Source organism: Saccharomycodes ludwigii, chromosome I (genome assembly GCF_020623625.1).
Source record: "Saccharomycodes ludwigii strain NBRC 1722 chromosome I, whole genome shotgun sequence".
In the NCBI taxonomy this organism is placed as follows: Eukaryota; Fungi; Ascomycota; class Saccharomycetes; order Saccharomycodales; family Saccharomycodaceae; genus Saccharomycodes; species Saccharomycodes ludwigii.
Genome location: NC_060200.1, coordinates 1,566,424 through 1,591,980, shown reverse-complemented (window position 1 = coordinate 1,591,980; position 25,557 = coordinate 1,566,424). Strand labels below are relative to the sequence as shown.

The 25,557-nt window shown below is 29.4% G+C and overlaps 11 protein-coding genes across 11 annotated transcripts; 6 read left to right on the top strand and 5 right to left on the bottom strand.

Annotated features, from left to right (window-relative positions):
* Positions 1-598: 598 nt before the first annotated feature.
* Positions 599-1,315, bottom strand: FCF2 (Fcf2p; the record flags this gene model as incomplete). Its single annotated transcript, XM_046078334.1, has 1 exon — positions 599-1,315. The coding sequence occupies one exon, from the start codon at positions 1,313-1,315 to the stop codon at positions 599-601; it is 717 nt and encodes a 238-aa protein (XP_045936996.1).
* Positions 1,316-1,813: 498 nt separating this feature from the next.
* On the top strand, positions 1,814-2,542 carry IES3 (Ies3p; the record flags this gene model as incomplete). Its single annotated transcript, XM_046078335.1, has 1 exon — positions 1,814-2,542. The coding sequence occupies one exon, from the start codon at positions 1,814-1,816 to the stop codon at positions 2,540-2,542; it is 729 nt and encodes a 242-aa protein (XP_045936995.1).
* Positions 2,543-2,900: 358 nt separating this feature from the next.
* Positions 2,901-4,421, top strand: FRS2 (phenylalanine--tRNA ligase subunit alpha; the record flags this gene model as incomplete). Its single annotated transcript, XM_046078336.1, has 1 exon — positions 2,901-4,421. The coding sequence occupies one exon, from the start codon at positions 2,901-2,903 to the stop codon at positions 4,419-4,421; it is 1,521 nt and encodes a 506-aa protein (XP_045936994.1).
* Positions 4,422-4,772: 351 nt separating this feature from the next.
* Positions 4,773-7,124, bottom strand: OSW2 (Osw2p; the record flags this gene model as incomplete). The annotated part of the gene is made up of 1 exon (XM_046078337.1): positions 4,773-7,124. One exon carries the CDS (start codon positions 7,122-7,124, stop codon positions 4,773-4,775), a length of 2,352 nt encoding a protein of 783 aa, XP_045936993.1.
* Positions 7,125-8,103: 979 nt separating this feature from the next.
* SCDLUD_000675 (uncharacterized protein) lies at positions 8,104-9,000 on the bottom strand (the record flags this gene model as incomplete). Its single annotated transcript, XM_046078338.1, has 1 exon — positions 8,104-9,000. The coding sequence occupies one exon, from the start codon at positions 8,998-9,000 to the stop codon at positions 8,104-8,106; it is 897 nt and encodes a 298-aa protein (XP_045936992.1).
* Positions 9,001-10,233: 1,233 nt separating this feature from the next.
* SCDLUD_000674 (CoA-binding protein) lies at positions 10,234-10,782 on the top strand (the record flags this gene model as incomplete). The annotated part of the gene is made up of 1 exon (XM_046078339.1): positions 10,234-10,782. One exon carries the CDS (start codon positions 10,234-10,236, stop codon positions 10,780-10,782), a length of 549 nt encoding a protein of 182 aa, XP_045936991.1.
* A 65-nt stretch (positions 10,783-10,847) lies between these two features.
* On the bottom strand, positions 10,848-13,625 carry BUD27 (prefoldin-like protein; the record flags this gene model as incomplete). Its single annotated transcript, XM_046078340.1, has 1 exon — positions 10,848-13,625. One exon carries the CDS (start codon positions 13,623-13,625, stop codon positions 10,848-10,850), a length of 2,778 nt encoding a protein of 925 aa, XP_045936990.1.
* Positions 13,626-15,112: 1,487 nt separating this feature from the next.
* On the top strand, positions 15,113-17,935 carry EPL1 (Epl1p; the record flags this gene model as incomplete). Its single annotated transcript, XM_046078341.1, has 1 exon — positions 15,113-17,935. The coding sequence occupies one exon, from the start codon at positions 15,113-15,115 to the stop codon at positions 17,933-17,935; it is 2,823 nt and encodes a 940-aa protein (XP_045936989.1).
* Positions 17,936-18,837: 902 nt separating this feature from the next.
* BST1 (Bst1p) lies at positions 18,838-22,053 on the top strand (the record flags this gene model as incomplete). Its single annotated transcript, XM_046078342.1, has 1 exon — positions 18,838-22,053. The coding sequence occupies one exon, from the start codon at positions 18,838-18,840 to the stop codon at positions 22,051-22,053; it is 3,216 nt and encodes a 1,071-aa protein (XP_045936988.1).
* A 227-nt stretch (positions 22,054-22,280) lies between these two features.
* Positions 22,281-23,660, bottom strand: STE2 (alpha-factor pheromone receptor STE2; the record flags this gene model as incomplete). Its single annotated transcript, XM_046078343.1, has 1 exon — positions 22,281-23,660. The coding sequence occupies one exon, from the start codon at positions 23,658-23,660 to the stop codon at positions 22,281-22,283; it is 1,380 nt and encodes a 459-aa protein (XP_045936987.1).
* A 1,056-nt stretch (positions 23,661-24,716) lies between these two features.
* GYP8 (GTPase-activating protein GYP8) lies at positions 24,717-25,550 on the top strand (the record flags this gene model as incomplete). Its single annotated transcript, XM_046078344.1, has 1 exon — positions 24,717-25,550. The coding sequence occupies one exon, from the start codon at positions 24,717-24,719 to the stop codon at positions 25,548-25,550; it is 834 nt and encodes a 277-aa protein (XP_045936986.1).
* Positions 25,551-25,557: the final 7 nt, after the last annotated feature.

Here is a 25,557-nt window from a genome sequence, read left to right as displayed (position 1 = left end):
TAGTTAATACTTTGCGTATATTTTATTTTAAGTTTTAATAATATATATATTGTAGTGATTTATATATAAAAGTAAGATTTAGTAGTTTGTAAGTGGATCTATTTGTTTTTATTTGATTTTAAATTAAATTAAATTAAATTACTTATCTAATTTATTGTTTTTCCTTCTTTCTTTATATATATATGCGTGTATTTTTCTCTCTTTCTTTTAATACAAAACAGGGAAAAAGAAAGGCTTGTACAGGAAAATAAAATAAGTAAATAATAATTATAAAATGGTAGTAAAAGTATTTGCTGGACGTAAAACTCAAATTAAAACGGAAAAGAATAAAATCAAATGCTAAGCGAATCATTTTTGAAGGATTTATCTAAAATTAAAAAGTTTGTATTTTTCTTATCAATAAAAATATATAATCTCTTATACCTCACACGTCATCTTTCGCTTACTCTCCGCCAATTAACAACAATTCGGTAGATGGCCGTCATTTAAATTATGCGTTTTATTTATTTATATATTTCCCTTTCTTTATTTTTGTTTACATCTTTGATAAGCTAATATTCACTATCTATATAAATAATAATTATCACTTTATACGTCATCAATGCTTTTGTCTTTTCTCAATAACTTTTTTATAATACCCCCTTTTACCACTACTCTTTTTCAATTGAATCTCATTATACTTTCTTTCAAAATAATTCTTTCCCGTTCTTATACTTCTACTATTCTTTTGATCTTGCTTATCCTCATATAATAAACTTTCTAATATATTCGACTTTCTTTGTTTCTTGTTTAATCTACTACTATAATATTCACATTTATCCTCAACAATAGTGCCAACAGAAAACCTTTCAGGAATATTCCATTTCTTATCCTTCTTATAATGTCTTTTAGGATCTAATGCTGCTCTATGTTTAATTAATAGCAAATCTCTTTTGATTTGCGGTGTCAATTCTGTTTTAGGTAAACTAAACCAATCCTTCTCCAATCTATCCCCATTCCTATTACCAGTGGTGTCTATTAATATATCATCCTTGACTGTTCTCACTTTATTGTTTTTAGCAACATTCTTTGACATGGAGTCAAAGTTGTTTTGCAATTTCGGTAACACCCGTAAATCATTTTCAATGCGAGAAAATTCCAATTGCTTATTTTGTTCCTTCACATCATCTTCAAATTTTAGTTCATCTTTATTGCTATCAAACCCAGTACCAGTATTTTTATTAGTATCAAGAATGTCTTTCTTTGCTTCTAATTCTTGCAAATGATTGAATAGATCATCTAATGATTCTTTTTCTTGTAATATATTTTCAGACATTAATTTCCTATTGGTTTGTACTCGAACGATGCAATGAATTAAAGATTACTTTATACGCGTTAAAGTCTATTAATTTTGTACATTGCTAGTAGTTAGTAGTGAAAAGTATAATATAATAAAAATCGTTTAAAATGAATATAGAAAGAACAGAAAAAAGAAAAAAGAAAAGAAAAAAAAAAAGAAACGAGGAATACAAAGAGAAAAACAATTACGAATATTTGTGCATAGAAACAAATGTAAAAAAAAAAAAAAAAGACATCATCATAAAATTTCAAACCCTCATTGAAAACGTACAAAATATCTGGGTAATTTTTTCACTTTTATATTTTTAACCCGAAGACCGAAAACGTTTAAGTTATTAAACTTTTAAGGTATATTTCTAGCAACAGCAACAACAACCAACAAAAAAAAACTTGTAGGTTTTAATAGAATTTACATACACATATAGATTTATAAATGGTAAAATAATTAAAAAAAATAAATAAAATCAAGGGAACCATGACGGAAGCAAAGGATTCACAACAATCTACTTCATTCTCACTGGATGAATATTATAAATTGTTAAAAGAAGACCCACAATTACAAAATTCATTGAAATCAATTCAAAGGTATAAAAAAACAAGCAATGATCCTGATCCATTTAAGAGGGTTAAAAAAACAAGACATAATATATTGACTGTTGATGAGAATAATAAAATTAATTATGAAAATATTCGATTGGTACCAGGCAGCTTTGGTGAGTATACAACTAATGACTACAATACTACATTAAAAAATGAAACGGATGAACCATCGTCACAACAAGAACAAACCAACTCAGCCACAACAAATAATAACGATGATAGTAACACTCTCAAGTTATATAATAAAATATCAAGCACTAAAATTAAAAACTATAAGCAACAATTAGTCGGTCAAAATGATACTTTTTTAAGTATACCAGTGTCTCCCATCAGCAGCGATGGTGATAATATTAATATTAACATACAAGATAATACGGAAGAAACCCAAGCTTTGCTCCATTATATAAACGATTTACAAAAAATGCACACAGAACTAATAGATGAATATAGGCAGGTTAAACACCAACAATTAAATTGGTTTTTAAAAAAAGAATTAATGTTAGATGCTAATATGAAATTGGATTTATATAGTATTAGAGATATTTTAACTGATCAATTAACAGTTGATAATAAATCAATTACCAAAAGTGAGGTGTTATTGTAAGGCACTTGGATACTGCTACTGAAGTATTTATATTTATGTGTGTATTATTTCGTGTAAAGAGATAATTGTTAAGTAAGAGGGAATAACTACTACTATATATATATTTTTTTTTTTTTTTTTTTTCCCAATTTAACAAAACTAACAAAAAAAAAAAATTTTTTTCAGTGTCATAGGAAAAAAAAAAAAATTTTTTTTATTTCTTACAGTTTTTAAATTATACAAGATTAATAATTCCGGCATTTTCCATTAAAGGTCTACACATACTTGCATTGTAAGTATCATTGTTGTTTCCTTCAAATAACTCTTTCCTTTGCATTAAAAAAAAAAAAAAAGCAATATATACACATTTCAGTTTACTATGTCCACTACCAATTTACAACTAGATATTTTACAAAAATTAGACACTTTGGGTGAAATTAAATCTACTTTAACTACTTTTCCAACCATTGATTCCCAAACTATTTTATCATGCTTAAACTCTCTAAAGGCAAATGGTAAATTAGATTATTCCAAAAGTGACAGCTTTGCTTATAGTTTGACTAAAGAAGGTTCTGAAGTTTTAAACAATGGCTCCCACGAGTTGAGATTATTGAAATTAATTGAATCCTTTGATAAACTAAAGATCAACGATGTTATGACTAAAATGGGTGCTGATGGTAAAGTAGGTCAGTCAAGGGCGTTTAAAAATGGTTGGATTTCCAAGACTTCTGATAATGAATTGGTTTTGAGTGATAAAATTAAAAATGCCGGCGGTATTTCATCAATCAAGGATGAAACAAAAGACTTGCTATCTGAAATTAAAAACAGCGGTAATGCTTCCCCTAAAATCAATCAAAAAGCTTTAAATGATTTGAAAAAAAGAAAATTAATAACCGCTAACAAAATTACTGATTTCCATGTTGTAAAAGGTGCCGATTTTTCTACAGATTTGGTTAAACTAGAAACAGATTTAACTTCAGAAATGGTGGTAACAGGTTCTTACAAAAATTTGAAATTTAAAAGCTATAATTTCAATTCTGAAGGCTTGTTACCTCAATGTGGTGCTTTACATCCATTAAATAAAGTTCGTGAAGAATTCAGACAAATTTTTTTTAGTATGGGTTTTACTGAAATGCCAACAAACCAATATGTTGAAACCGGCTTTTGGAATTTCGATGCCTTGTATGTTCCACAACAACATCCAGCAAGAGATTTACAAGACACTTTTTATTTAAAAGATCCAGCCACTTGTGATTTGCCTGAAGATGAACAATATGTCGCCAATATTAAAGCCGTTCATGAAAATGGTAGATTCGAATCCATTGGTTATAGATATTCTTGGAAGCCAGAAGAATCCAAAAAATTGGTTTTGAGAACTCATACAACCTCTATCTCTTCGGCCATGTTACACAAGTTAGCTAAAGATCCTAAACCTTGCAGACTTTTCTCCATCGATCGTGTTTTCCGTAACGAAGCTGTCGATGCTACCCATTTGGCTGAGTTCCATCAAGTCGAAGGTGTTTTGGCCGATTATAATATTACTCTGGGCAATTTAATTAAATTCATGGAAGATTTCTTTGCCAAAATGGGTGTCACTGGTTTACGTTTCAAACCAACATATAATCCATACACAGAACCTTCCATGGAAATTTTCTCTTGGCATGAAGGTTTGGCTAAATGGGTTGAAATCGGTAATTCAGGTATGTTTAGACCTGAAATGCTTTTGAGTATGGGCTTACCAGAAAACCTAAGGGTCTTGGGCTGGGGTTTGTCTTTAGAAAGACCTACCATGATTAAATACGGTGTCAAAAATATCAGAGAGTTATTGGGTCATAAAGTCTCTCTAGATTTCATCGAAAGTAATCCAGCTGCCAGATTGGATGAAGATTTATACGAGTAATTAATCCTATAACACATTTTTTTTTTTTTTACCATTTTTAACAAAAAATAAAAAAAGAAAATTGTATTGTTAATTAAATAATCACTTCAAATATAATATAAAATTTACTATATACATTATCCATTTATTATTATTATCAACATCTTGCCATGTGTTTTCAATAAATCTTTGATTTTTCTTAGCGTTTTTCTTAAAATATACTTTTTATATACTAATATATATATATATATATATATATATATAAATATAACATACAAAGTATCATATACCACTAACATTTTCCTTTCTCTTAGTTGAATATTATTTCATTTCATCCTCCTTCTTCCCTTCTTTCCCCATTTTTAATATATCTCATTTTTTTGTAGTTTTTAAACAATAGTTGATTGGTTCTGTTTCATCAGATTTGGTACTTGTAAGCAATAACTGAGTATGTTTAGCTAATCTTTTTTTCTTTGTTCTGCAATCTTGTTCAATTTTTTCAGCAGTATCAACAGAACCATACCTACTTGTGGTCAAATCTAATATCCCACCCATATTAACACTGGATATTAAATCGATATAATTATGTAATAATTTATCGTTATCATATATTTTAGCAGAATACCGATCATTTCCAAACTGATAGGTTTGTGTGACATTATGTTCCCTGCATGCCCTCATGATACTTTTAAGTTGTTTTCTTTTTTCCAACACATCTTTTGTAATCAACTGTTTATTTTTCTCAGGACTAACTGTCAACTCATTTCCATGAAATTTTGGTACGCTAGTAAAATTATGCGATCTAATTTCCTTCTCAAAATCAGTTATTTGATTTGAGTAAGCCCTTAATGACGCAGCTGGTGTTTCTGAATTAGCATAACTATAATATATATTCGCTTGTTTTTGTTTATATCTTGTGGGTCTAGTGGAAAAATTTGGAAGGTATACACTCATATTTGGATCAACATAATTAGATGGTCCGAAATCATCAGTACCAGTGCCACGCCCTTTTTCTTCATTAAAATCTTCATGAGTATGCAATTTCAAGATGTTTTGTTCATTCTTCCTGTAATTTTCAACATATTTTGTATTTAGTTTCAGCAATTCTGCGTTGGAAAGAGTGTTTAAAAACTTTTCAGAATCTGAAATATCATCGCCAGAAGACCAATATTCAGCATCATTTCCATTTCCCTCTTTCATTTTGTTTTTAACATCGCCATCATCGGTACTTTTTGAGCCAGAAGAAACTGAAGCTATCTCTATAAATAAATCTTCCAAGCTTTTTTGAATTTGTTCGTCTTGAAGTTCTTCGCTAGATTTGTTGTTCCTAGAAGTCGATATAGGTGACTTTTCACTGCTCCTAATATTTTTGGATTTTCCTTTTTTAGCACCGGTGGGTTTACCTTCTCTGTTACGATTCCTCTTTCCTCTTGTCTTGTTATCTTTCTTAGTTGTTTCAGGAGGTACAGAATTTGTGATATGCAACCTTTTACCAAATAATACATCGGGCGTTGTAGCAATTGATGTACCGCCTTCAATAGCATAACCACTAATTGCCAATAATCGTGAATAAAAACCGAATAGAAATTTTAATGAAGAACATTTCACTTTAAAAAAATCGGCCAAAAAAATCGGTTGATAAAGTAAAATGTATGCAGGATACTCCAACTTGTGATAGAAACAATATGCCTCAAAAGACAACGTCAAAAATTCTGGATATTCATTAATAGTAAACCTATCCAACTCCCTTTTTCTATCAATGATCAGCTTTTCAATAGTATCGTAATTTATATTTTGACAAATTTCAACAATAACGTTTGGATCAGTACTATCTGTAATTTCTATTTCCTTTTTCATAAATTGTTTAGGTAAAATATGCGAATGACGATAACTTAGTACAATTAATTCGTCAACTAGCTCTTGAAAAATGGCTCTTGCAAAGTTTTGTTGTAAAAGTAAGGAATAATCCAATTGGTCGAATATAATAGATATGGTGTTCAAAGAAATGCGTGGAATAATATATAACCATACTTTCAATGCCATCTCGTTACTTTCGGTACTAATAATTTCAATATATTTTGTAGTATGCTCTCTGATTAACAGGTAAAAGATATTTAAGACAGATTTTTTATCTTCGATTTGGTGTTTTAATTTTTTATTATTTAATTGTTTAAATTTTATAATGTCTTCAGCATATGCAGGCTCATTTGAAATATAGGTAACGCCTAAAAATACACGAATGCAATCACTGACCAATGCATAAGATCCGGATGATAAATTTCTGGTTTCTACATCACACAATATTGATAAAATCCCACCAAAAATGTTTTGCAAATTAGTGTATAGACATAATTCTATATCCACACAAAAATTTGCATCTGCTATGATTATTGTTTTTTCATTAATAATTTGTGATAACGAAAGGCAATGCTTTTGGTATTCTTTAAAAGATATACATGAAATAATAACAATATCAACTTTATAGAGGTCGGACTTTGAATCTCTTTTAAAATCTTTTTCTAAAGTCTCCATATCTTTATAAAATAGATTGGGCTTATAAAAATTTAAACCTAATTTTGTAGATTTCCATGACACTAAACCATCACTTGATATGCAATCAGCAACTTGTATTAAAAATACATTTGTTAAACTTAATCTCCAGGATATGAATTGGGTTGTTGGCGTATCGCCAATGGTTAGACACACAAGCTGATTCTCGTACATGTGTTAATATGAAAGTTAGTAACAAAAGAAGAAAACAAAAGAAAAAAAAAAAAAAAAAGATTAAAAAATTAAAAAATCAAAATTCAACAAGTTAACCAGAAATATGGAAATAAAGTTTAAACTAGGAACGATAATACGTAAACAGAAATAAATAAAAAAAAAAAAAAAAAAAATTGACTGTGCAGAAAATGGTTCCCTTTGTTAGATTTTGACTTCTAAGAAAGGTTTTATTTTTTATTTTTTATTTTTTCCTATATTTAATATTAGTATATGATTATTTTAGGTAACAATCTGTAGCTAAGAGACATTTAAGTTTAAAAAAAAAAAAAAAGTTATTAAAAATCTTTCTAATTATAGTGATGTTTGTATAGTACTAAGAAATTCTGATACATTATATATTACAATATATATATATATATATATATATATTTAACACAATAATATCTAGTTTAACTTAGTTTTATCATTGCTATTTTTATATACATAGATAGCTCATTCATTAAAAGAAAAAAAAAAAAAAAAAAAAATACTGACACAAAAGCCAATTAAGGAAAAAAAAAAAAAAAAAAAAAAACACCGTGCGTCAAACTTTTAGAGAAATCAGAAAACCTCATAAACGAATCTGGTAAATTTCCATATTTATTAAGTCCCAAGGCAAAAGTTGAATATAATTCTTTGGCATACCAAATATCACAAGTATTATTAAAAAAAAAAATTAATTAAAAATGCAAATATATTATTGAATATTATAGTTTTGCATCTGCTATTTTAAAGTCCGATAATAATAATAATAATTTTTTTTAGCTCCTTTTTCTCAAAAAGTAACCTTATTTATATGAATATTTAATAGTTTTGTGATATTCACACAGATTAAAATAAACTTTAAACCTAAGTACCATATTTGTCATCTCTAAAAGTACGAATTGAATCTGTCTTTCCCCCACCTCTCCCCTTTTATAACTGCTACAATCTTCATATTTCAAGGTGATTTTGAATCTTGCAAATATAATTCCGAAATTTTGAATGGAACACCGTTGTAAAAATAACTTAATCCTTTGCCAGCATCAGATAAGTACTTTTCTAAGACCTCCAAACAATCAACTAATTCAATACCATTAACAATCCCTTCCTCGATGGTATTCCATATTTTTTTTCGTCTATTAATTTGTCTAGAAAGATTTTTATTATGACTACGCCAGGCTGAACCATATGCCTCTTCTAATTCTTTTATAGAATACTCTCTTTGGAGTAGTTCCTCATACTTAAAGCCCTTCTCCGCTGGATCGAACGAATGTGTCTTTGATGTCTGATCCTTTAAAATCGCTTTTAAAGATTCTGGCCAATCCTTTGGTTTGTAATAGTACTCAATCCAAAGGTTTTTTATTGAATTTGGTGACTTTATTAGGACCACATCATTTTTTTTCATTTTGGAGGCTGGCGTGGTAACCATTTGCAAATTTTCCACTTGTATCTTATCCAAAACGTCTATAATTTCATTCACTACCGTATAACAAAAACTACCTGTACTATCGTTACCGTTTTCACTTTCAAGACTGTAATCGTTATTATCTGTACTATACGTATTAAGATCATCATTGCTGTTCTGCTTTGAATAGTTATAAAGGTTCGATTCATTTTCTTGTGCTACTGTTGATGTACTGAATAAGTTCATGAGAAATTTCGATTCTGTATCTAATAAGACAGTTTCTTGATCGATCATTTTAATCATTTCCGTAAATTTTGTTTTGAGTGAGTCTATAGCATTATCTAAATCTTCTTCATTAGAAAACATGTTAGGAGTACTTAATAATGGAGAATTGTTGAAAGCTGAAAGCTCTTTTTGGTAAGTTGAATTAAAAACCAAAGGAGCATTCATTTAACAGGAGAATAAAACGTTTGGGGTATTTTTAGAGTTGTTTGAAGGCTATTTTTGGGATATAAATATAAATATAAATAAAAATAAAAATAAAATGTAAAGAATATTATTGTTTTTTTTTTTTTTTTTTTTTTTTTTTTTAATTTTTTCCTTCTTTTTCTCCTTCTTCTTCTTCTGGAGTTTTTTAATAATAAAATGTCACTTGAATACACCAGTTTTTAAGCACCTCAACTATACCAAAAAAGTGGTAAATGTTAATATAAAAGTAAGTACCAAATATCAAATTATTTTTTTATAAAAAAAAAAAAAAAAAAACGATCCTTATATATTAAGTAAATCTATACTAGATAAACCATTCTAGTTAGAAACAATGTTATAACACAGTTAATTAAAACAAAGAAAAGAAAAAAGAAAACAATTAAACTATGTAGAAGGCACAAATTATAATGTAAAATATTGATTTTTGTTCTTACCACAATGACTTTTTACTTTTTAAATATTGAAGGATGTAGTCTTTAGGTATATAAATATATATACTATTATTTCTATCTTTCCCTTTCATAATAGATTATGTCTTTAGCTTTGTTTTTTTGTTTTTTTTTTTTTTATTTACAGAATTTGAAAATAATAGGTCTTAAGTAATATACATAAAGTTATTTATTACAAGTAATGTGGGAGATAAAGGCGGGGGAAATAAAATAAGAGATGTGAATTCGTATTCTAAAATTAAAAAACAAAAAAAAAAAAAAATCAGTTGGATTTACATGATAAATTTCCACATTTTTTAAAAGACAATCCAAGAACAAGCTTTTTATACTATTTAAACAAAACATCACGTGTAATACTCAAAACTTACACCACAAATATTTGACTTTGCATTTTATTCGGAATTTCTTTGTACAATTTAAAAAGATAGAATAAAATGTACTCTCTTAGTCTTATTTGACTGAACAACACACACATACTCAACATAATCTTAGCTGTTTAGTTAAGAATGCCAATTTGGAAATAAAATCATCAATAATAGCTTATCATTATTAAATAACAAATCGTGTTTTTATTTTTATTTTTATTTTTATTTTTGTTTCTCCCTTCTGATATTGTGTTCACATTTATTCATTGATATTATTAATAACTACCATTGTACATTTTTCTTTCCCCCCCCCAGAAAATAATTCCGCAAATTAAGCAATTCTGTTTTTCTTTCCATATCAATTGAAAATAGACACAACTATGAAACAAAACTTGAAGGCTTTTTTCAGTCCTAAGACATTATACTTTGTATGTGGTAAAGTTTACAAAGATACTAGCTATGCCAATCGAATAGTTCACTGGTTTGTTCAACACAAACTACCGGTAATTCCGATAACTCCGTCAAATGGTATCGTGGATCTTCAACTCGATTCAATAACCAAAAAAGAAACCAAGCTAACTCATTTGGATATTTTCTCCTCAATTAATGATGCCTTGACAGAAGTTAATGAACAGAATTTGATTCGAAATTTTGATAGTATAAGCGTTTGTTTTGTCACCAGACCTATTATAACCTTAGGTATACTGAAAGAATTGCCTTCCATCACTTCCTCTTTTAAATTACCCATTAACAGTTGCTGGTTTCAACCTGGATCTTGGAATATGGACTGTATAAAATATTCAGAAAAGGTTTTGCAACTTGGCGAAGAAAAAACCATCAATGATTGTGTATTAGTCAACGGGTCTGCAAATTATTGTAAAAGTGAATATGGTGAATTAGGGTTAAAGAAACTAAAAACACAAAATTAACAAATAAATGTTCTAAATTAATGAAAAAAAAAAAAAAAAAAAAAAAAAATGTATAAAAAATAATACTATTTAAACTGAATTTTTGACGCTTTAAATCTACTTATTTTGATTGGATTTCCATTCTCATCAATAGGCTCAAACTCTTGGTTACTGCTTTGCACATATCTTTGCTCTGCTATAAATTTTTGTTTCAATCTGTGATAGGCAACTTTAACTTCGTCATTTAAAATATCTTGGCTTAAATTATAGGAATCACCATCAGCCCCATGAGAAGTTTCACTTTCTTCAACTGTACATGTCATCTCACGTTCCATAATATCACCCATTATTGTTCCATCGTTGTCTTCTTGATATAATTGTTCATTCTCGTTTTCATCAATTTCATCATTATTTCCCTTTTCAATAAAATCTCTAATTTCATCCTTCAAATATTCGGATTCTTTATTATATTGTTCGAAATCATCCAGCTTTTCTACTACTACACCAGCGTCTTCAATATCGTCATCGTATATCCCCAGTGAATAAGCCTTAGCCATATCATCCATATTAGTTGATAAAGAACCATAATCTACGTTTGGTTTAATATAATTAGTATTGTTTTTATTTTCTTCAAATGATGAAGATATCGGAATAGCGGTACCATTTTCTTCTTTTTGTAAAACATCTTCGACGTCTTTTTTATCTTCAATTTTATCTTTTGTCATGGATGAATCCTCATCGTTATCATCATCTGAAAAGGTAATATCCAATGATTTAGTATCTTGTATCATAGTGGGTTTGTTCAAAGAATTAAATTTTTTGTTCAAGAATTTTGTTTTTTTTTGCACATAGGAATCAGCAACTGTATTAAAACATTCCTTCTTTGTAAGTGTATTGGCTACAGGAATATCTTTTTCAACAATGTTAGAAACAATGGATGAAGCATTTTCAATAGTGCTAGGAATAAATTCTGAATGATTTACTTCAACCACGTCATTGGAAATCGTATCTGTAAATTTAGATGAAGCTCCATTCAGTTTGGATCCAGTTAGTCTATCTTGTTTAAACCTTGATACCCTTGATTTCTTAGATTTTTGTTCGGTAAGTTTCTTGGTTGAAGTTTTTACAACATCTTGTAAAGATACATCGTTGCACATTTCTTTTGTTTTTTCATCAACACCAAAATTAATAACCTCTTTTTCCTGGTCAAGTCCAATATTCGGAGAAAACGCTTGAAACCTAAAAGTATTTTCCCTTGTTTCCTCTTTTAGGTTTTCTACCTCATATATGTCAAGAGCAGGCGCAAATCCAACCGCTTTCTTACCCTTTCCTTCAGATTTAGCTGAAGCTTCTTTCTTGATGTTTGTCTCGAGATCAAAATTAATGTTTTGCTGTTTATCATTATTTTTTAAAATAGACTTGGGTTTATCAGTCTTAATTTCCCTTAACTTTTGACTTCTTAATGTATTGAGCTCATCCATAAAAGATCTTCTACCAGTTACCATAAAAGGGCTAGTTTGAAAATCATAATCATCATCGTCATCGTCATCGTCATCGTCATCGTCATCGTCATCGTCATCGTCATCGTCATCGTCATCGTCATCGTCATCGTTAACAATATAGCTAGATTCTTCCATGCGCTCATTTTTATGTTTGTATCCACTAGTAAATCTACTATTTAAGGCATCAGGATTATAATCTTCAAAATTATAATTTCTGGTCAAATCTTCCGACTGTTGTTCAGAACCCTCTTCGGAGCCATAATCAGTAGCGTCCTCAAGCAACTCAGTTTCTTCAAATTTTTGAATAATATCTTCTAGTGTATATATATCTTTGACGTCTATTGCTGGATTAAGATTAGTAATATCATTTGTAATAGGTAAATTATCTTTTTTCAACTCAATTTCAGAAAAGTCTTCAACTTCTTTGATTTTTGGAATGTTTGTAACGTTATTTTTCTTTCCCTCCCATGAATTAATTTCCTTTTCCTGTTGTCCTGTACCCTCCACTAAATTAGTTTCCCTCACGTCTTTTGAATGTGAAGTTATTTCCTTACTATCAACATTGTGCTTTTGATTCAAATATTTATTACTATCTGAAATAACGCCCATATCTTCTAGCATTTGATAAAATTCCTCATTATCAGTAAAATCCTTTTGTTTGTCAGCCAATTTGCTTTCTAAAATGTCCGGATTTTCTTCATTAGTATTATACAATTCCGGCTGTGCACTAATTTTGCTATCTATAATATTGCCCTCTTCATCCAATTCTTCTCTTATATTCATTATTGAATTATGTTTAAGTTCATGTTTTTGGGTTTTCTTGGTCTCATGATCTAAACTTAAAGCATCTTCGCTGGATCTAACACTGCTAGAAATTATATTTCCATCATCATCTAAATTTTCGATAATTTCTAGAATAGGTAGTTCTTGATTATCCTCAGCGGAATTCTTGTTTATATTGCTATCACCATTATTGGTCTTATTTTCTTCATCTATTAAAACTTTCAAGTTTCTCTTTGTATCATAAGCTTCGCTTAAACTATTATTAAATTTTTCAATGGCTTCATCTAATAAATATGATTTCTGAGAAACAAACTCCAGTGCTTCATTTTTAGTTATTTGAATAAAATATTCGCATCCAATATTTCGAAGTATCTTATATGGCGAGACAATTAATTCTCCGAAAATTTGCCCAGTTATTTTGGTATCTTTTGCAGTACCTGTATCAGTAACATGTTTTTGAAAGTAATCTAGCAATTTGATTTTTAATTTGTCATATAATTCACGTTGTTCTATTAAAACCTTTTTTTTTTCTTCCAACTTTACGATTGTGCTGTCTAAAGTATTTAACAGTACATCCATAATGTTTAATACTCTTTTAAATTTTTTTTTTTTTTTTTTTTTTGTAAAACTGCTTATGATGTCTATATATTTTTAAATAAATAGTTTGTTTTTATAAATATAGTTTGGAAAAGAAATGGGGAAGTTCAAATGGTCGATTTAAGAAGCAAAGAAATTAAAAAAGAAAAAGCAAAGAAATTAAAAAAGAAAAAGCAAAGAAATTAAAAAAAAAAAAAAAGAAAGGTGGGTTTTTTATTATATAATTCCAAAATATTATAAAGACCCATGCCCAAGACAGGCATGAGGGAAATGTTATTTAGCGATTTGTATTTTAGAGCTTGGCAAGAAGAGGATATTAAAGGCCAAGGAGCACAAAAAAGAATAAGTTATATATTGTTTTCCGGATAGAGATATAATAGAATATAGTAAATTACAATGGAAATAGTTGAAATGGAAACAGAGTCAGATCCATAAACTTAAGAATATAACATAACTTTGTGTAAAATACAGCGGTGCGTATGCGAAGAGCAAAAACATACCACGAAAATGGCATATTCCTACAAGTGCTTCCCACTATCTTTTTTTTTTTAATTTTTTTTTTATTTTTTTTTATTTTTCTATTTTCGCTAAAATATTATCTTCGTGCTAAGTGATTATTCTTTCTCTTCTTCTAATATTTTTTATTTACTTTTATTGTGCCATATTTTTGCGTAGAAAAATTTTTTTTCTATATTTTTTTTTTTTTTTTTTTTGAAGAAAAAAAAAAATGAGCAATAAGGGGATAAAAAAAAAAAAACTTTTTTTGACTTCAAATAATTTGTTTTTTTTTCTCTGAGAGGGAAAAAGCTACCTTTTCATAATACTAATTTTTTTTAAATTTTTTTTTTTTTTATTTACTAAAAATTTGCAAAACAAAAAATATATATATAATAATAATACAAACACAAACTAACCAACCAAGGTGGTTTATAGACCTGAAGACCTACTACCGGAGTATAACGGATATCACTCAGCACAACTAGGTATATTATCTCATTTGTAGTATTATTATCTTTCCACAAGTTTTGAAAATTTAAACAAAGTTTTTGTTGGGTGGCAAATCCTTTTTTTTTTTTCTTTTTTCGTCCTTGTGCTTAATATACTACGCTATTTTCTGTGTCTATTATTAGAGATAAAAACTCAGCAACACAAAAAGAAAAGAAAAAAAAAGAGACATTTCCTTTCCTTCTTTTTTTTTCTCATTTACATTTTAACATTACCCGCCCTTTTTCTTAATAAAGAGCAAAGAAAAATATTAATTTTATTATTTTATTTTATTTTTTTATGAAAAAAAGCTATATACTATTTATTTCGTGCCAAGTGTTGATATTACCACAGACGTATAATAGAACCTCTATAATTTGAACCAGGACTCAGTCTATTTATTGTTTTTCCCTTTTTTTTTCTTTACTTTTTTTTTTTTTCTTTTTTCTTTTTTCTTTTCTTTTTTTTTTTACATATTATATTATATGCTTCCGGGTACCATTAAAAATAAAGCTGTTCGTTTAACAACTAAAAATACTAATACGGTACAGAATAACAACAACAATAACAATAACGGTGGCACGGTTGGTGGTGAAAATGGTAGAAGTACAAGTACGAGATCAAGAACTAGGAAACTCTCTGTAAAACAGCGATTACCTATTTATAAATACCCAGAACTCAAAGATGAGATCGATATTTTGGATAAGCAACAAGGTTTATTTGAACATGAACAACTACCGTTACAGCAAAGAGACATTATTAGCATTGAGACAGGTGTTGAAAAGCACGAAGAAAAGGAGGAGCATTTAAAAAATATTTTATTAAATCAAAATCAATTAACCCATAACTATATTCCTACACCTGATGCATCGAAGAAATGGAATGAATATAAGAAATATTATCAGGGTAATTTTGAATACCCTACTGAATATATTAAGGGTTCCAATACTGTTGAAGATTACTGTAGACCACCTTATTTGATGGATGAAGAGGACGCTGAATTTTTAAAGGAATTAGGACTAAAAAATGTTTGCGAAATGATGCTAAGTGAAGATCAGTTTGAATTTTTATGTTCGAAATTTGAGGAGATAATTCACGAAAGACAGCCATTTTTAGCCGTTGAGCCGGAATCGATTTTATCGTTTGAGGAAGTAAAACCATTGTTAGTGGGAAAACTAACCAGTCCAAATTTAAAAAACGAGTTAGCCAACGAGCTGAACGTGGATGAAAAAAAAACGCATATCAGATTGTTATGGGATTCGGATATTGTGATGAGATTGGAGTCAGATGACCAATTAAGCATTTTAGATAATTTTGGTAAGCAAGTGTATGATCATTGGAAGGCTAGGAAATTAAAAAGTAAAGGAGAGTCTATATTCCCAGAATTGAAATTTGAAAAGCATAGTGATCATGATGATCATGATCCATATGTTTGTTTTCGTAGAAGGGCACTCAGACATTCTAGAAAAACTAGGAAAATGGATATCCAGAATAGCCAAAAGTTGCGCATTTTATTAAAACAGTTGGAAAGAACAAAGGAAATGGCATTATACGTTTCTAAGCGTGAAAATATCAATAATAATTTATTATTGAATGATTACAAGATATTTCTACAGAGATCCGAGTTCAAAACATTGAAGAGGAAGTTGAATTCTACTGCAGATGACCAATTATTAATAGACGTTAAAAGAAGGAAGAAACCACCTACTACATTTGCAGAACGCAAAAATGTTTATATATCAGCAGAAGAGGCGAAAAGGGCAGATCTTAAAAGGAAACTTTGTGTGTCTGAAAATTATGATAGTCAAACCATTAATAATTCAGGCGTTAAACCTATTTCCAGTTCCCAGGCTGTTAAGATTAGCGGTACTACGTCTAAAAGGTCGCAAAAGGGTCCCAGAAGGAGAAAGCGTAGTACTTCTAATGTTGACGCAGCTTTAGATTCAACTTCAAGTCCACAAGTTCAACAGCCAATAAATCAACAACAGAAGCAGCAGCAGCAACAAGACACAAAGGATAATTTATCCCATATTTACATTAAATTGTCTAATAGTAAAATTCCTGATATAGAGTTAGAGGATGCTGATAAAGTGCTTGGCTATAAAGAAATCAGTACACAGAGATACGTCGAGGATAAGATGAAAAAAAGACATTTGGAGGATGGCAATTGTATGTTTAATCTAACGGATGATCCACATAATCCGGTGTTTGATATAGAACTTCCTGATCACTTGGTTGATCCATCAACGGTTTTAAATTCCTCAATTTCTGCCAATAAATATAAATTTACTAAGGCCTATTATTGTGGAGATTTGGATAGTTACTTGGATGGAGTTAAGAAAATTCAAGCCTTTGATGCTAATGGTACTAGAGTTGACCCATCTGTGAATGGTTCATCATTAGAAGTGTATGATGTGTTTGATGATAGTCCTGTATATAGCCAAGAGTTACCCATACAAATGAGACGCCGAGCTGGACGGTATGGTGTTGATTATTTGGACAAAAGGCAAGACAAGAGAACCGATCTTTTAAATGAATTTTTTGATTTTGACGAGCTAGTAAATCAAGAGCTGGAACAACAATCTATTGATGTTTATTCATCTAATTTGGATAGTTACATTAGATTACAAGATAAATGGAAACATGATTACGAACATAATCTCTATGGTAATAATGTTAATGAGGAACCTGCGCTATTAAATAGGATTCCAGAAGAGACTCAGGTCATTAGATTTGGTACTATGCTATGGAGTAAAGCTTACGATCAAAGCAGAGATGCATTGGCAAAATACAGAAAAGAACAATATTTACGTGTGAAAAAGCAGCAGCAGTTGCAACAACAGCAACAAAAATTGCTTGAGGAACAATTAATACTGCAACAGAAACAGCAATATAATGAATCATCCCAAGATCAACAACTTCAATCTCACCAGCAGCAACAGCAAAAACAACAGCAAAAGACAAAGCAACCAAGACAAAGAAAAAATAATAAGAATAATAATAGTAATAATAACGTACCAAAGAAATCTAAAAAAGCAAAGAACGATGCAACTTCGAGTAGCCTTCGTTCGAATAAGCCAAATACTAAACTTAATAAAAAACAAGGTTCCAATATCAATGTTTCCGGCACGGAATCTTCGACGCCCCCATCGAATAATGGTGGTAAAAAAAGATCAACATCCCATCTCTCTGCTACTGCCAATGCCACCGCTGCCAATGCCGCTACTACCACTACCGCTGCCAATGCCGCTACTGCCAAAGCCGCTAATGCTACTGCTACTGCCAGTACTACGACTCCTGTAAATTAATGATTTCAATGTATACTATAAAAATTTATTATTATTTTATGAAGTCGATATTAGTTAATGTTGTTATTGCTATATGTGTTATATATACTTTTTTTTTTCGCCCTTTCATTTATTTGTTAGTTTTCACAGTTTGTTTGAAAATTGCAACATTTTTATCTCTTTTTTACTGAAGGATACATCTGCATTAAGGATGTTTTCCCTTTGTCATGTCTAACTTTTTTAATGACTTAGTATCCAGGAATACTAGGATATACAATGTTTTATTATTGATTTATATATATATAATTTTTTTTTTTTTTCATTAAATAATTTTGTAATATTATAATTTTTTTTTTTTCAAACATAAAATGACATTTATTAATTGTTTATGAGGTCAGATCCTTATGGAGACACAAACGAATTGTAAAATGAAATTTTAAAAAAAAATTATCCCATTGTTTATAAAAGTGTGAGCAACTGGAATAATTGTTTTTGTGACCAGTATGATTGTTTTTCTTATTGGTATTTTTTGAACTTGAGTATGATGCCGAGGAGCGTTATTCTAACCTGACGGATTCAATAACCTTCGGTATCATAATTCAGTTTTTTTTTTTTTTTTTTTTTTTTCGTTACCGAAATTAGAAAAATCTTAATTTTTACCGCTTAGATTTCATTTGAATGAATTTCAAAATATAACTATTTACATCTCTGTTATTTTATTTATTTGATTTTAATTATTTTTTTTTTTTTTTTCTTGTTTCCACTCTCCCTTCTCTTCATCTCTAGGTGCTCTTTTCATTGAGATTTTATAGATAATTCCAGTAACCAAAAAAAAAACAAGAATTTCTAATTATACATAAATACACATATTTATATAGCTATTTCCATAAACAATTGAATATATTATACATATTTTCACACCGATGGGCCTGAAACGAATGCTAAATATTGTTTATAGGAAAATAGTAAATTTAAAGGGGAAAGAACATGGTGGTTCCATAACAAATGAAGACAAAATGCTATTTTCACAAAATCCAACCATAATTTCATTATCTTCGACGGATTCCCTATCTGCTAGAAGTATTTCAGTTAAACCATCTGTAAAAAAATCGGAATATGAAGAAAATATAATACCAAAATTAAAATATGGACGTGCCTTAAAACTCGCAATATCTATGGGTGTATTATTTATACTTTTTTTAATAAGCTTTAGTTTTTTCACTAAATTTGAGGGCGCAGACACCCCAGAATGCAGACCAATATATATGTATCCTTCATATGCAAAAATTGATGGTTTTGATCATAAACATACCAGATTTGCTCCCAAGTACCATCTATATCTATACAGAGAACAGGGAAAAGATATTTTACCTTTAGAAGATGATAAAATCCAGTTAAATGGGGTTCCTGTACTCTTTATTCCTGGTAACGCTGGTAGTTTTAAACAAGTACGTTCCATTGCAGCAGCTGCTGCTAATATCTATTATGATTCTTTTGACACGATCAAAAATTCACAGAATACCCACAATTTAGACTTTTTCACGGCTGATTTTAATGAAGATTTTACTGCGTTTCATGGGAGAACAATGCTAGATCAAGCTGAATACGTTAATGATGCAGTCAAATATATACTATCATTATATGCTTCAAGTTCCAAAGCCAAAAATTTTGACACATATGGTCCTTTACCTAAATCAGTGATCTTAATTGGACATTCCATGGGTGGCATTGTGGCAAAAGTTATGCCAACATTAAGAAATTATATTCCTGAATCAATAAATACGATTATAACATTATCATCTCCACATTCAACAGCGCCAGTTACCTTTGATGGGGATATTTTAAAAATATACAATAAGATAAATCGGTTTTGGGAAGCTCAATACAGGGATTCAAACAGTTTTTTTTACAATAACGTTTCTTTAATATCTATTACGGGCGGTATACTGGATAATGTTTTACCTGCAGATTACACGTCAATTGAAAGCATAATACCTTATAAGAATGGTTTTACCGTATACACGACCACTATTAGCGGAGTTTGGACGTCCATTGATCATTTGGCTATTGTTTGGTGTGATCAATTAAGAACTATTGTTGCTAAAAGTCTTTTGGAAATAGTTGATAAGTATAGTTCGATGAAAACAATCAGTTTGTCAGGTAGAATGAAAGTGTTTAGGAAAAAATACTTGTCTGGATTTGAGGTAGAAGCCGCGCAAGATTACAATGTTGTTAGTTTGCCAGGTGAGCATATCAAAAAATATGAGGATGCATATTTTAAAAACAGTATAGTTGTGGAATCAGACACGTATGTATCCATAAATAGTAGTTTCCCTGAGACTTTTGACCGCCATTATATTTTGAACCTACCTTTAAAAAGTGAAGAATTAAATTTCAACTTGATTACGTCTTCGAAAGATAATTTGGAACTATTATTTTGCCAGAGAAATGTGAAAAGAATAGAATTAGATAATTTAACAGAAGAATCACAATTAAGGTGTGTTAGTGCACTTGACGATCTAAACATGATTCCTAACTTTTTGCTAGATTCTTCCTCTGCTTCGTCGCCGGGAAATAAAAACGGACATCATCCATTCCATATGATGTCGATAAATTCTACTATCTTATCGAGATATGATACGATTATAATGTCACTAAAATCAAGTAGCAATGCATTTGCTGATTTTGAACTTACAACAAGAGAAAGTACCGAGACTTTGAATATTAATTTGTTCATGCTTTTTTTTAAGGGCTGTACAATTCTCGTGGATAACAACAAGTTGGTCAATGGGTTTAGATTACCTCACTTATGGACATCCTTGGTTTCACTTAATGTATTTGCTAAACAAAGTTATGTTGAGAATACTTTTAAACCATTCATAAGGCAATATATAGAACAACCATTTGAGACTAAGTGGCATATTATCAAGGGAACTGATGGTATGAACGTTAAAATCAATCAGCACAATGTATCACCTTATATTCCTGTGGAACTAACCCATGACAAGTCATTAAAAATGGCAGTAATGAAATCTTATAATACAAAATTAACTTTGAAATTAGGCATTGACTGGGGCTATACTTTTAAAATGCTTTTTATACGCTATAGATTAATAATAGCTTCATTGCCATTTTCGTTAGTATGTTTGGCTTTGTTGGTGCAGTTTAGATTTTATATCAAATCGGGAAATAAATTTTTTCCATCCTTTAAGGCCGGTTTGGTTTATATTATAGAAACCCATTTAACTCTTTTGTTGACAATGAGTGCTATTCTAAGCATTGTAACAAATTATTTAAATATACAGCATCTATTATATTTAACGGATCCTATAGGGTTGAATGATCCGTTTTTCCCCAGTGGGAAAAATGTCAATACGAACAACTATTATTTGGGCCTAAGAGAAATATTTATGGCTTGGTTGGGTCCATTTTTCTGTTTAATTAGCATTATGATACTATACTTGCTTGCTACATTATTTGATGGAATCGAGTATATCTCGTATAAAGCTTATTCTCTCATTTGTGTAGCAAAACCTTTGCACAGCCTTGATATAGGATTGGGTCCTAACATTGTTTCAACAAATCAAGCAACTGGAATAGAGCATAATATTTTCAATAAAAGACGTATTGTCGGAGCTACTTCATTGATATGTCTTGTATTGTTTTATATTCCTTATCAATTTGCATTTGTTATATTATTTGTTTTACAATTACTAGTTTGTATAAAAATGTCAAAATTATTGGGACGCACTGATGATTTACATTGTACAAATCTTAGAAACTATAACAACTCTATTTTGATGTTTTTTTTATTTGTGTTGCCTATTAATGTTCCTGTGGTGATAGTTTTTTTACATAATTTTGCTATTAATTGGGAGACTCCTTTCAGATCTCATCATAATTGCCTTTCTATCATATCTATTATTTTGCTAGTAGAAAGTAATACAGCATATAGAATTCCAAGATTTTCAGAATTTACTGGACGTGTTTTGTTGCTATTGCTTGGATTCTCTGTCTATTTCAGCGTTGTATACGGGGTAAGAAATTTATATGGAATACATATTTTATTAAATATCTGTTGTGCATGGTTGTTCATGAATTCCCTTAATAAAAAAAATTTGGGCTATTATAGCAAGTAATGAATTTTGTATATAACATTTTTTTCTTTTTTTTAATTTTCATGAATTTGATTGTTATTTAAACAAAAATATTTATAAAACTCTAGTATAACCTAAGAACAAAAGGGGAAGAAAAAAGGGAAAAAGGGAAAAAAAAGTCAAACTACAAAAAAAAAAAAAAAAAAAAAAAAAAGAAAAGAAAAGAAAAGAAAAACAATATCGAGTATCTTTCTACCATCTCCAAATAATCACGGATTTCTTTTCATAAGAATCTTGGAATGTACCATTTCATCAGCATGATGGTCGTAAGCGGCAACATTATTTGATGATTTCAAAAAATAGTTATCATTTTGGGAGCATGAGCCACCTTCAAACGTATCGGGTTTACTACTTTCTAGTTCAGTTGTCCAAAAATGTGAAGAAACGTCACCTGAAGTAGTCGCAGTTTGTAATTCTAAATCTTCTAGAAACAACTCTTCCTTTGATGGATTTTTATCCATAAAAATGGTACTTTTAGTATTTACAGGGGTTTCATTCTCATCAAAACATGATTCTATGCTCTTATCAATACTAACCTCAGAGGTGTGTTTTGTTTTTTTTTTTAATTTATTTAATAATTTAAATTTTGACTTTGTATCTACTGCACTTTCTTGAGTTGAACTATTTTCCGAAAAAAAAGATTTGCTCTGACTATAACTAGTTGTTGGTGAGTAATTGGCCGTGAAATACGTGAGATCAGAGGTTGTATTGGAAACGTTTGCCCACATGGATGATAGCGGCAAAGAAATAACAACAAACAATACAGCAATTGAAACTAAATTTGTGGTGCCCACATCACCTAAAGCATATGATAATATAAATAAGATACTTGGAAGAATTAATGTTTGGCTTGACATAATTAACAAAATATGGAAATTATCAAATTGTCTTAATCCTAGATATCTTCTTGTTTTAATAGCCATGACCAATTTAACACATAATAGAAATGTCATAAAATTTATAGACGAGGATAACAAAATATTAGCAACATTAAAATAGTATTGATCAGTCTTTTGAAGTACAGAAGCATAAACATTAATCATAGATTTAATAGCTGTAATAAAATACATGGCCACGGTGGTGACACCAAGCGCGCCAGATACAACACTAATAATAACACCTATTTTTTTATATTGGACATTTCTAAAAATGGTATTAATTTGGAATACTAAACTGAATTCAATAGAAGCAACTAGTAAGACTTGGATCATATTTGTGGCGCCAAATAGATAAACATCTTTTCTTGGAACGTATTGAGGAAATAAAGTTAAATTAAAAACAATTGAAGAATAATGGCTTAATAAGTATCTACAAAATAATCCTGAATGAATGATAGTCAGGATCAAGGAAATTTGGTTAATGATAAAAATGGGTGTTTTTTTATTCTTAGTGACAATGAAGAGGATAAGCATAACAATGCCAGCAATACCAATTCTGGTTCCATAAACGACCGCTTGGTTAATCTTTATTCTCATAAATTGTTGTAAAGCCGTCATAGGCACTTCAGTGTTTGCTCCGTAAACAGAAGTGTAAGAAATATAATTTTCATCCGGATTATAATTACTATCGATGGTAATATTATTTGACATGAGTCGCTTGCAAATTTGAATGTTTTTTTTTTTTTTTTTTTTTTTCTTTAAAAAAAAGAGGTACAACCAAATATCAAGATTGTTGACATGGCTAAAATTTGTATCTTACTAAAAGCTAAGTATATCTCACTTTATATATGGATTCAAAAAGAGTATTGGGTTGACATTTATTACTTCCAAAATTGGAAAACTTAAAAATCATATTTTTGATTACAAGTTGAATTTTTTTTTTTTTTTTTTCCTTTTTTGGCTATAATAATAAATTCACAACTTAAATATAAGTGGTATTTTTTCACCTTACAGGGGAAATATACTGTGTTTCTCTTACACAGGTAAAATAGCTTGAATAATAAAATAATAAAGAAAAAGGAAAAAATAATGAATGTTAAAGATTTTTGTGGTACAGATATTTTATGTAACTCATTTTTAGAAGTTCCTTTCATTTTTATTATTTTAGGAAAAAGTAGCATTTATTTACACTAGAAATTAATCAAGATGTACCTCTCCGAGGGGGAAGGAAAATTCTAGCTTGGTATTTTCGATCCCGAAGTGTTTTCTAGTAAACCGGAAAAATACGTTTTTCTTTTTTCTTTTTTTTTCTTTTCTTTTTTTTTTTTTTCTTAACAGCAATTTTCCAATGTTGAACAACAAATATACTCAAATGGACAAGCTTATAATATTGGTTTGTTATCCCCAGTAGAACAGTTAGTTTTTCATGTAAAACATCATATAATTAACAAGGGAAAACAAAAGAAAAATGGATTCAATCAAGGCGCCACTTCCTTTGCATTTAGAAAACATTAATAAAATTCATAAAAAATTAAATAGAAAAGAGTGGATAAGGATTTTATCTCAGCCTAGTAAGCTGCTTTTAGTCAGGGATGAAAAATTACCTATTGAAAAAAGTATACAACCAATATACAAATTAAAGATGAATCACAAATTAAGTTGGATGTAGAACGATCATTCCATACAATTAGCGATGAATCTCTTAGGGACCAATACAAGGAATATTTATATGAGATATTAGTGGAAATATTCAAAAAATCACAAAATATGCACTATTATCAAGGGTTTCATGATATTATTTCCGTTTTTGTGATCGTATTTACCGATATTAAAGTGTTAGATGACGATAACATAATAGTAGAATTAGCTATTGATAAAGATGTCTTGGTCGAATTGGCATATAATTTTTCTTTACTGCATCTCCGGGATTTCCTCATGGATAGTTTAGATTTTACAGTTGATCAACTAAGACTTATACCGTTTATAGTAAAAGTCTTGGATCACGATACATATAAAAAATTGAATTTTAAGAATTGCGAGATGACTTCAGCTATATCTTTCGTACTTACCCTATTTTCACATGAAGATTTAAATATTGAAATAGTAACTAGGATATTTGAATTAGTGATAGTTAATAACTCTATTGTTGTAGTTTTATTCATTTATGCCTTGTTAATAATTGAACTGAAAGATACGCTTATTAAGACCTATCAAGAAAGTTTAGATGAATTCAATGATCATTCTTTGCTTCTGAATATGGTCATTCAAAAGCATATTTTAATAAAAATCAATTCTTTTGATTGGGAGGATATTTTTACCAAAATGGATGCAATTATAAAAAATTATGAAAAAATTAAACTTTGCGTTAATGAATTTAGTGTTTTGAAGACCTCTTCTATGTTACACTCACAAATATCTTATGATCAAAAAGAATTAGAAGAATTATTGGTTCAGGAAAGCAACTTGAATATCAAAAATAAACACATGTCCAAAAATTCACAAAGTCTCAAAATGTTTGTCGGAGCTGCTAAAACATCACTCATCCTTGCTGTATTGGCTGTCAGTTTTAAAGTTGTAATTGATTATTATGAGTATGCGTAGGATATAA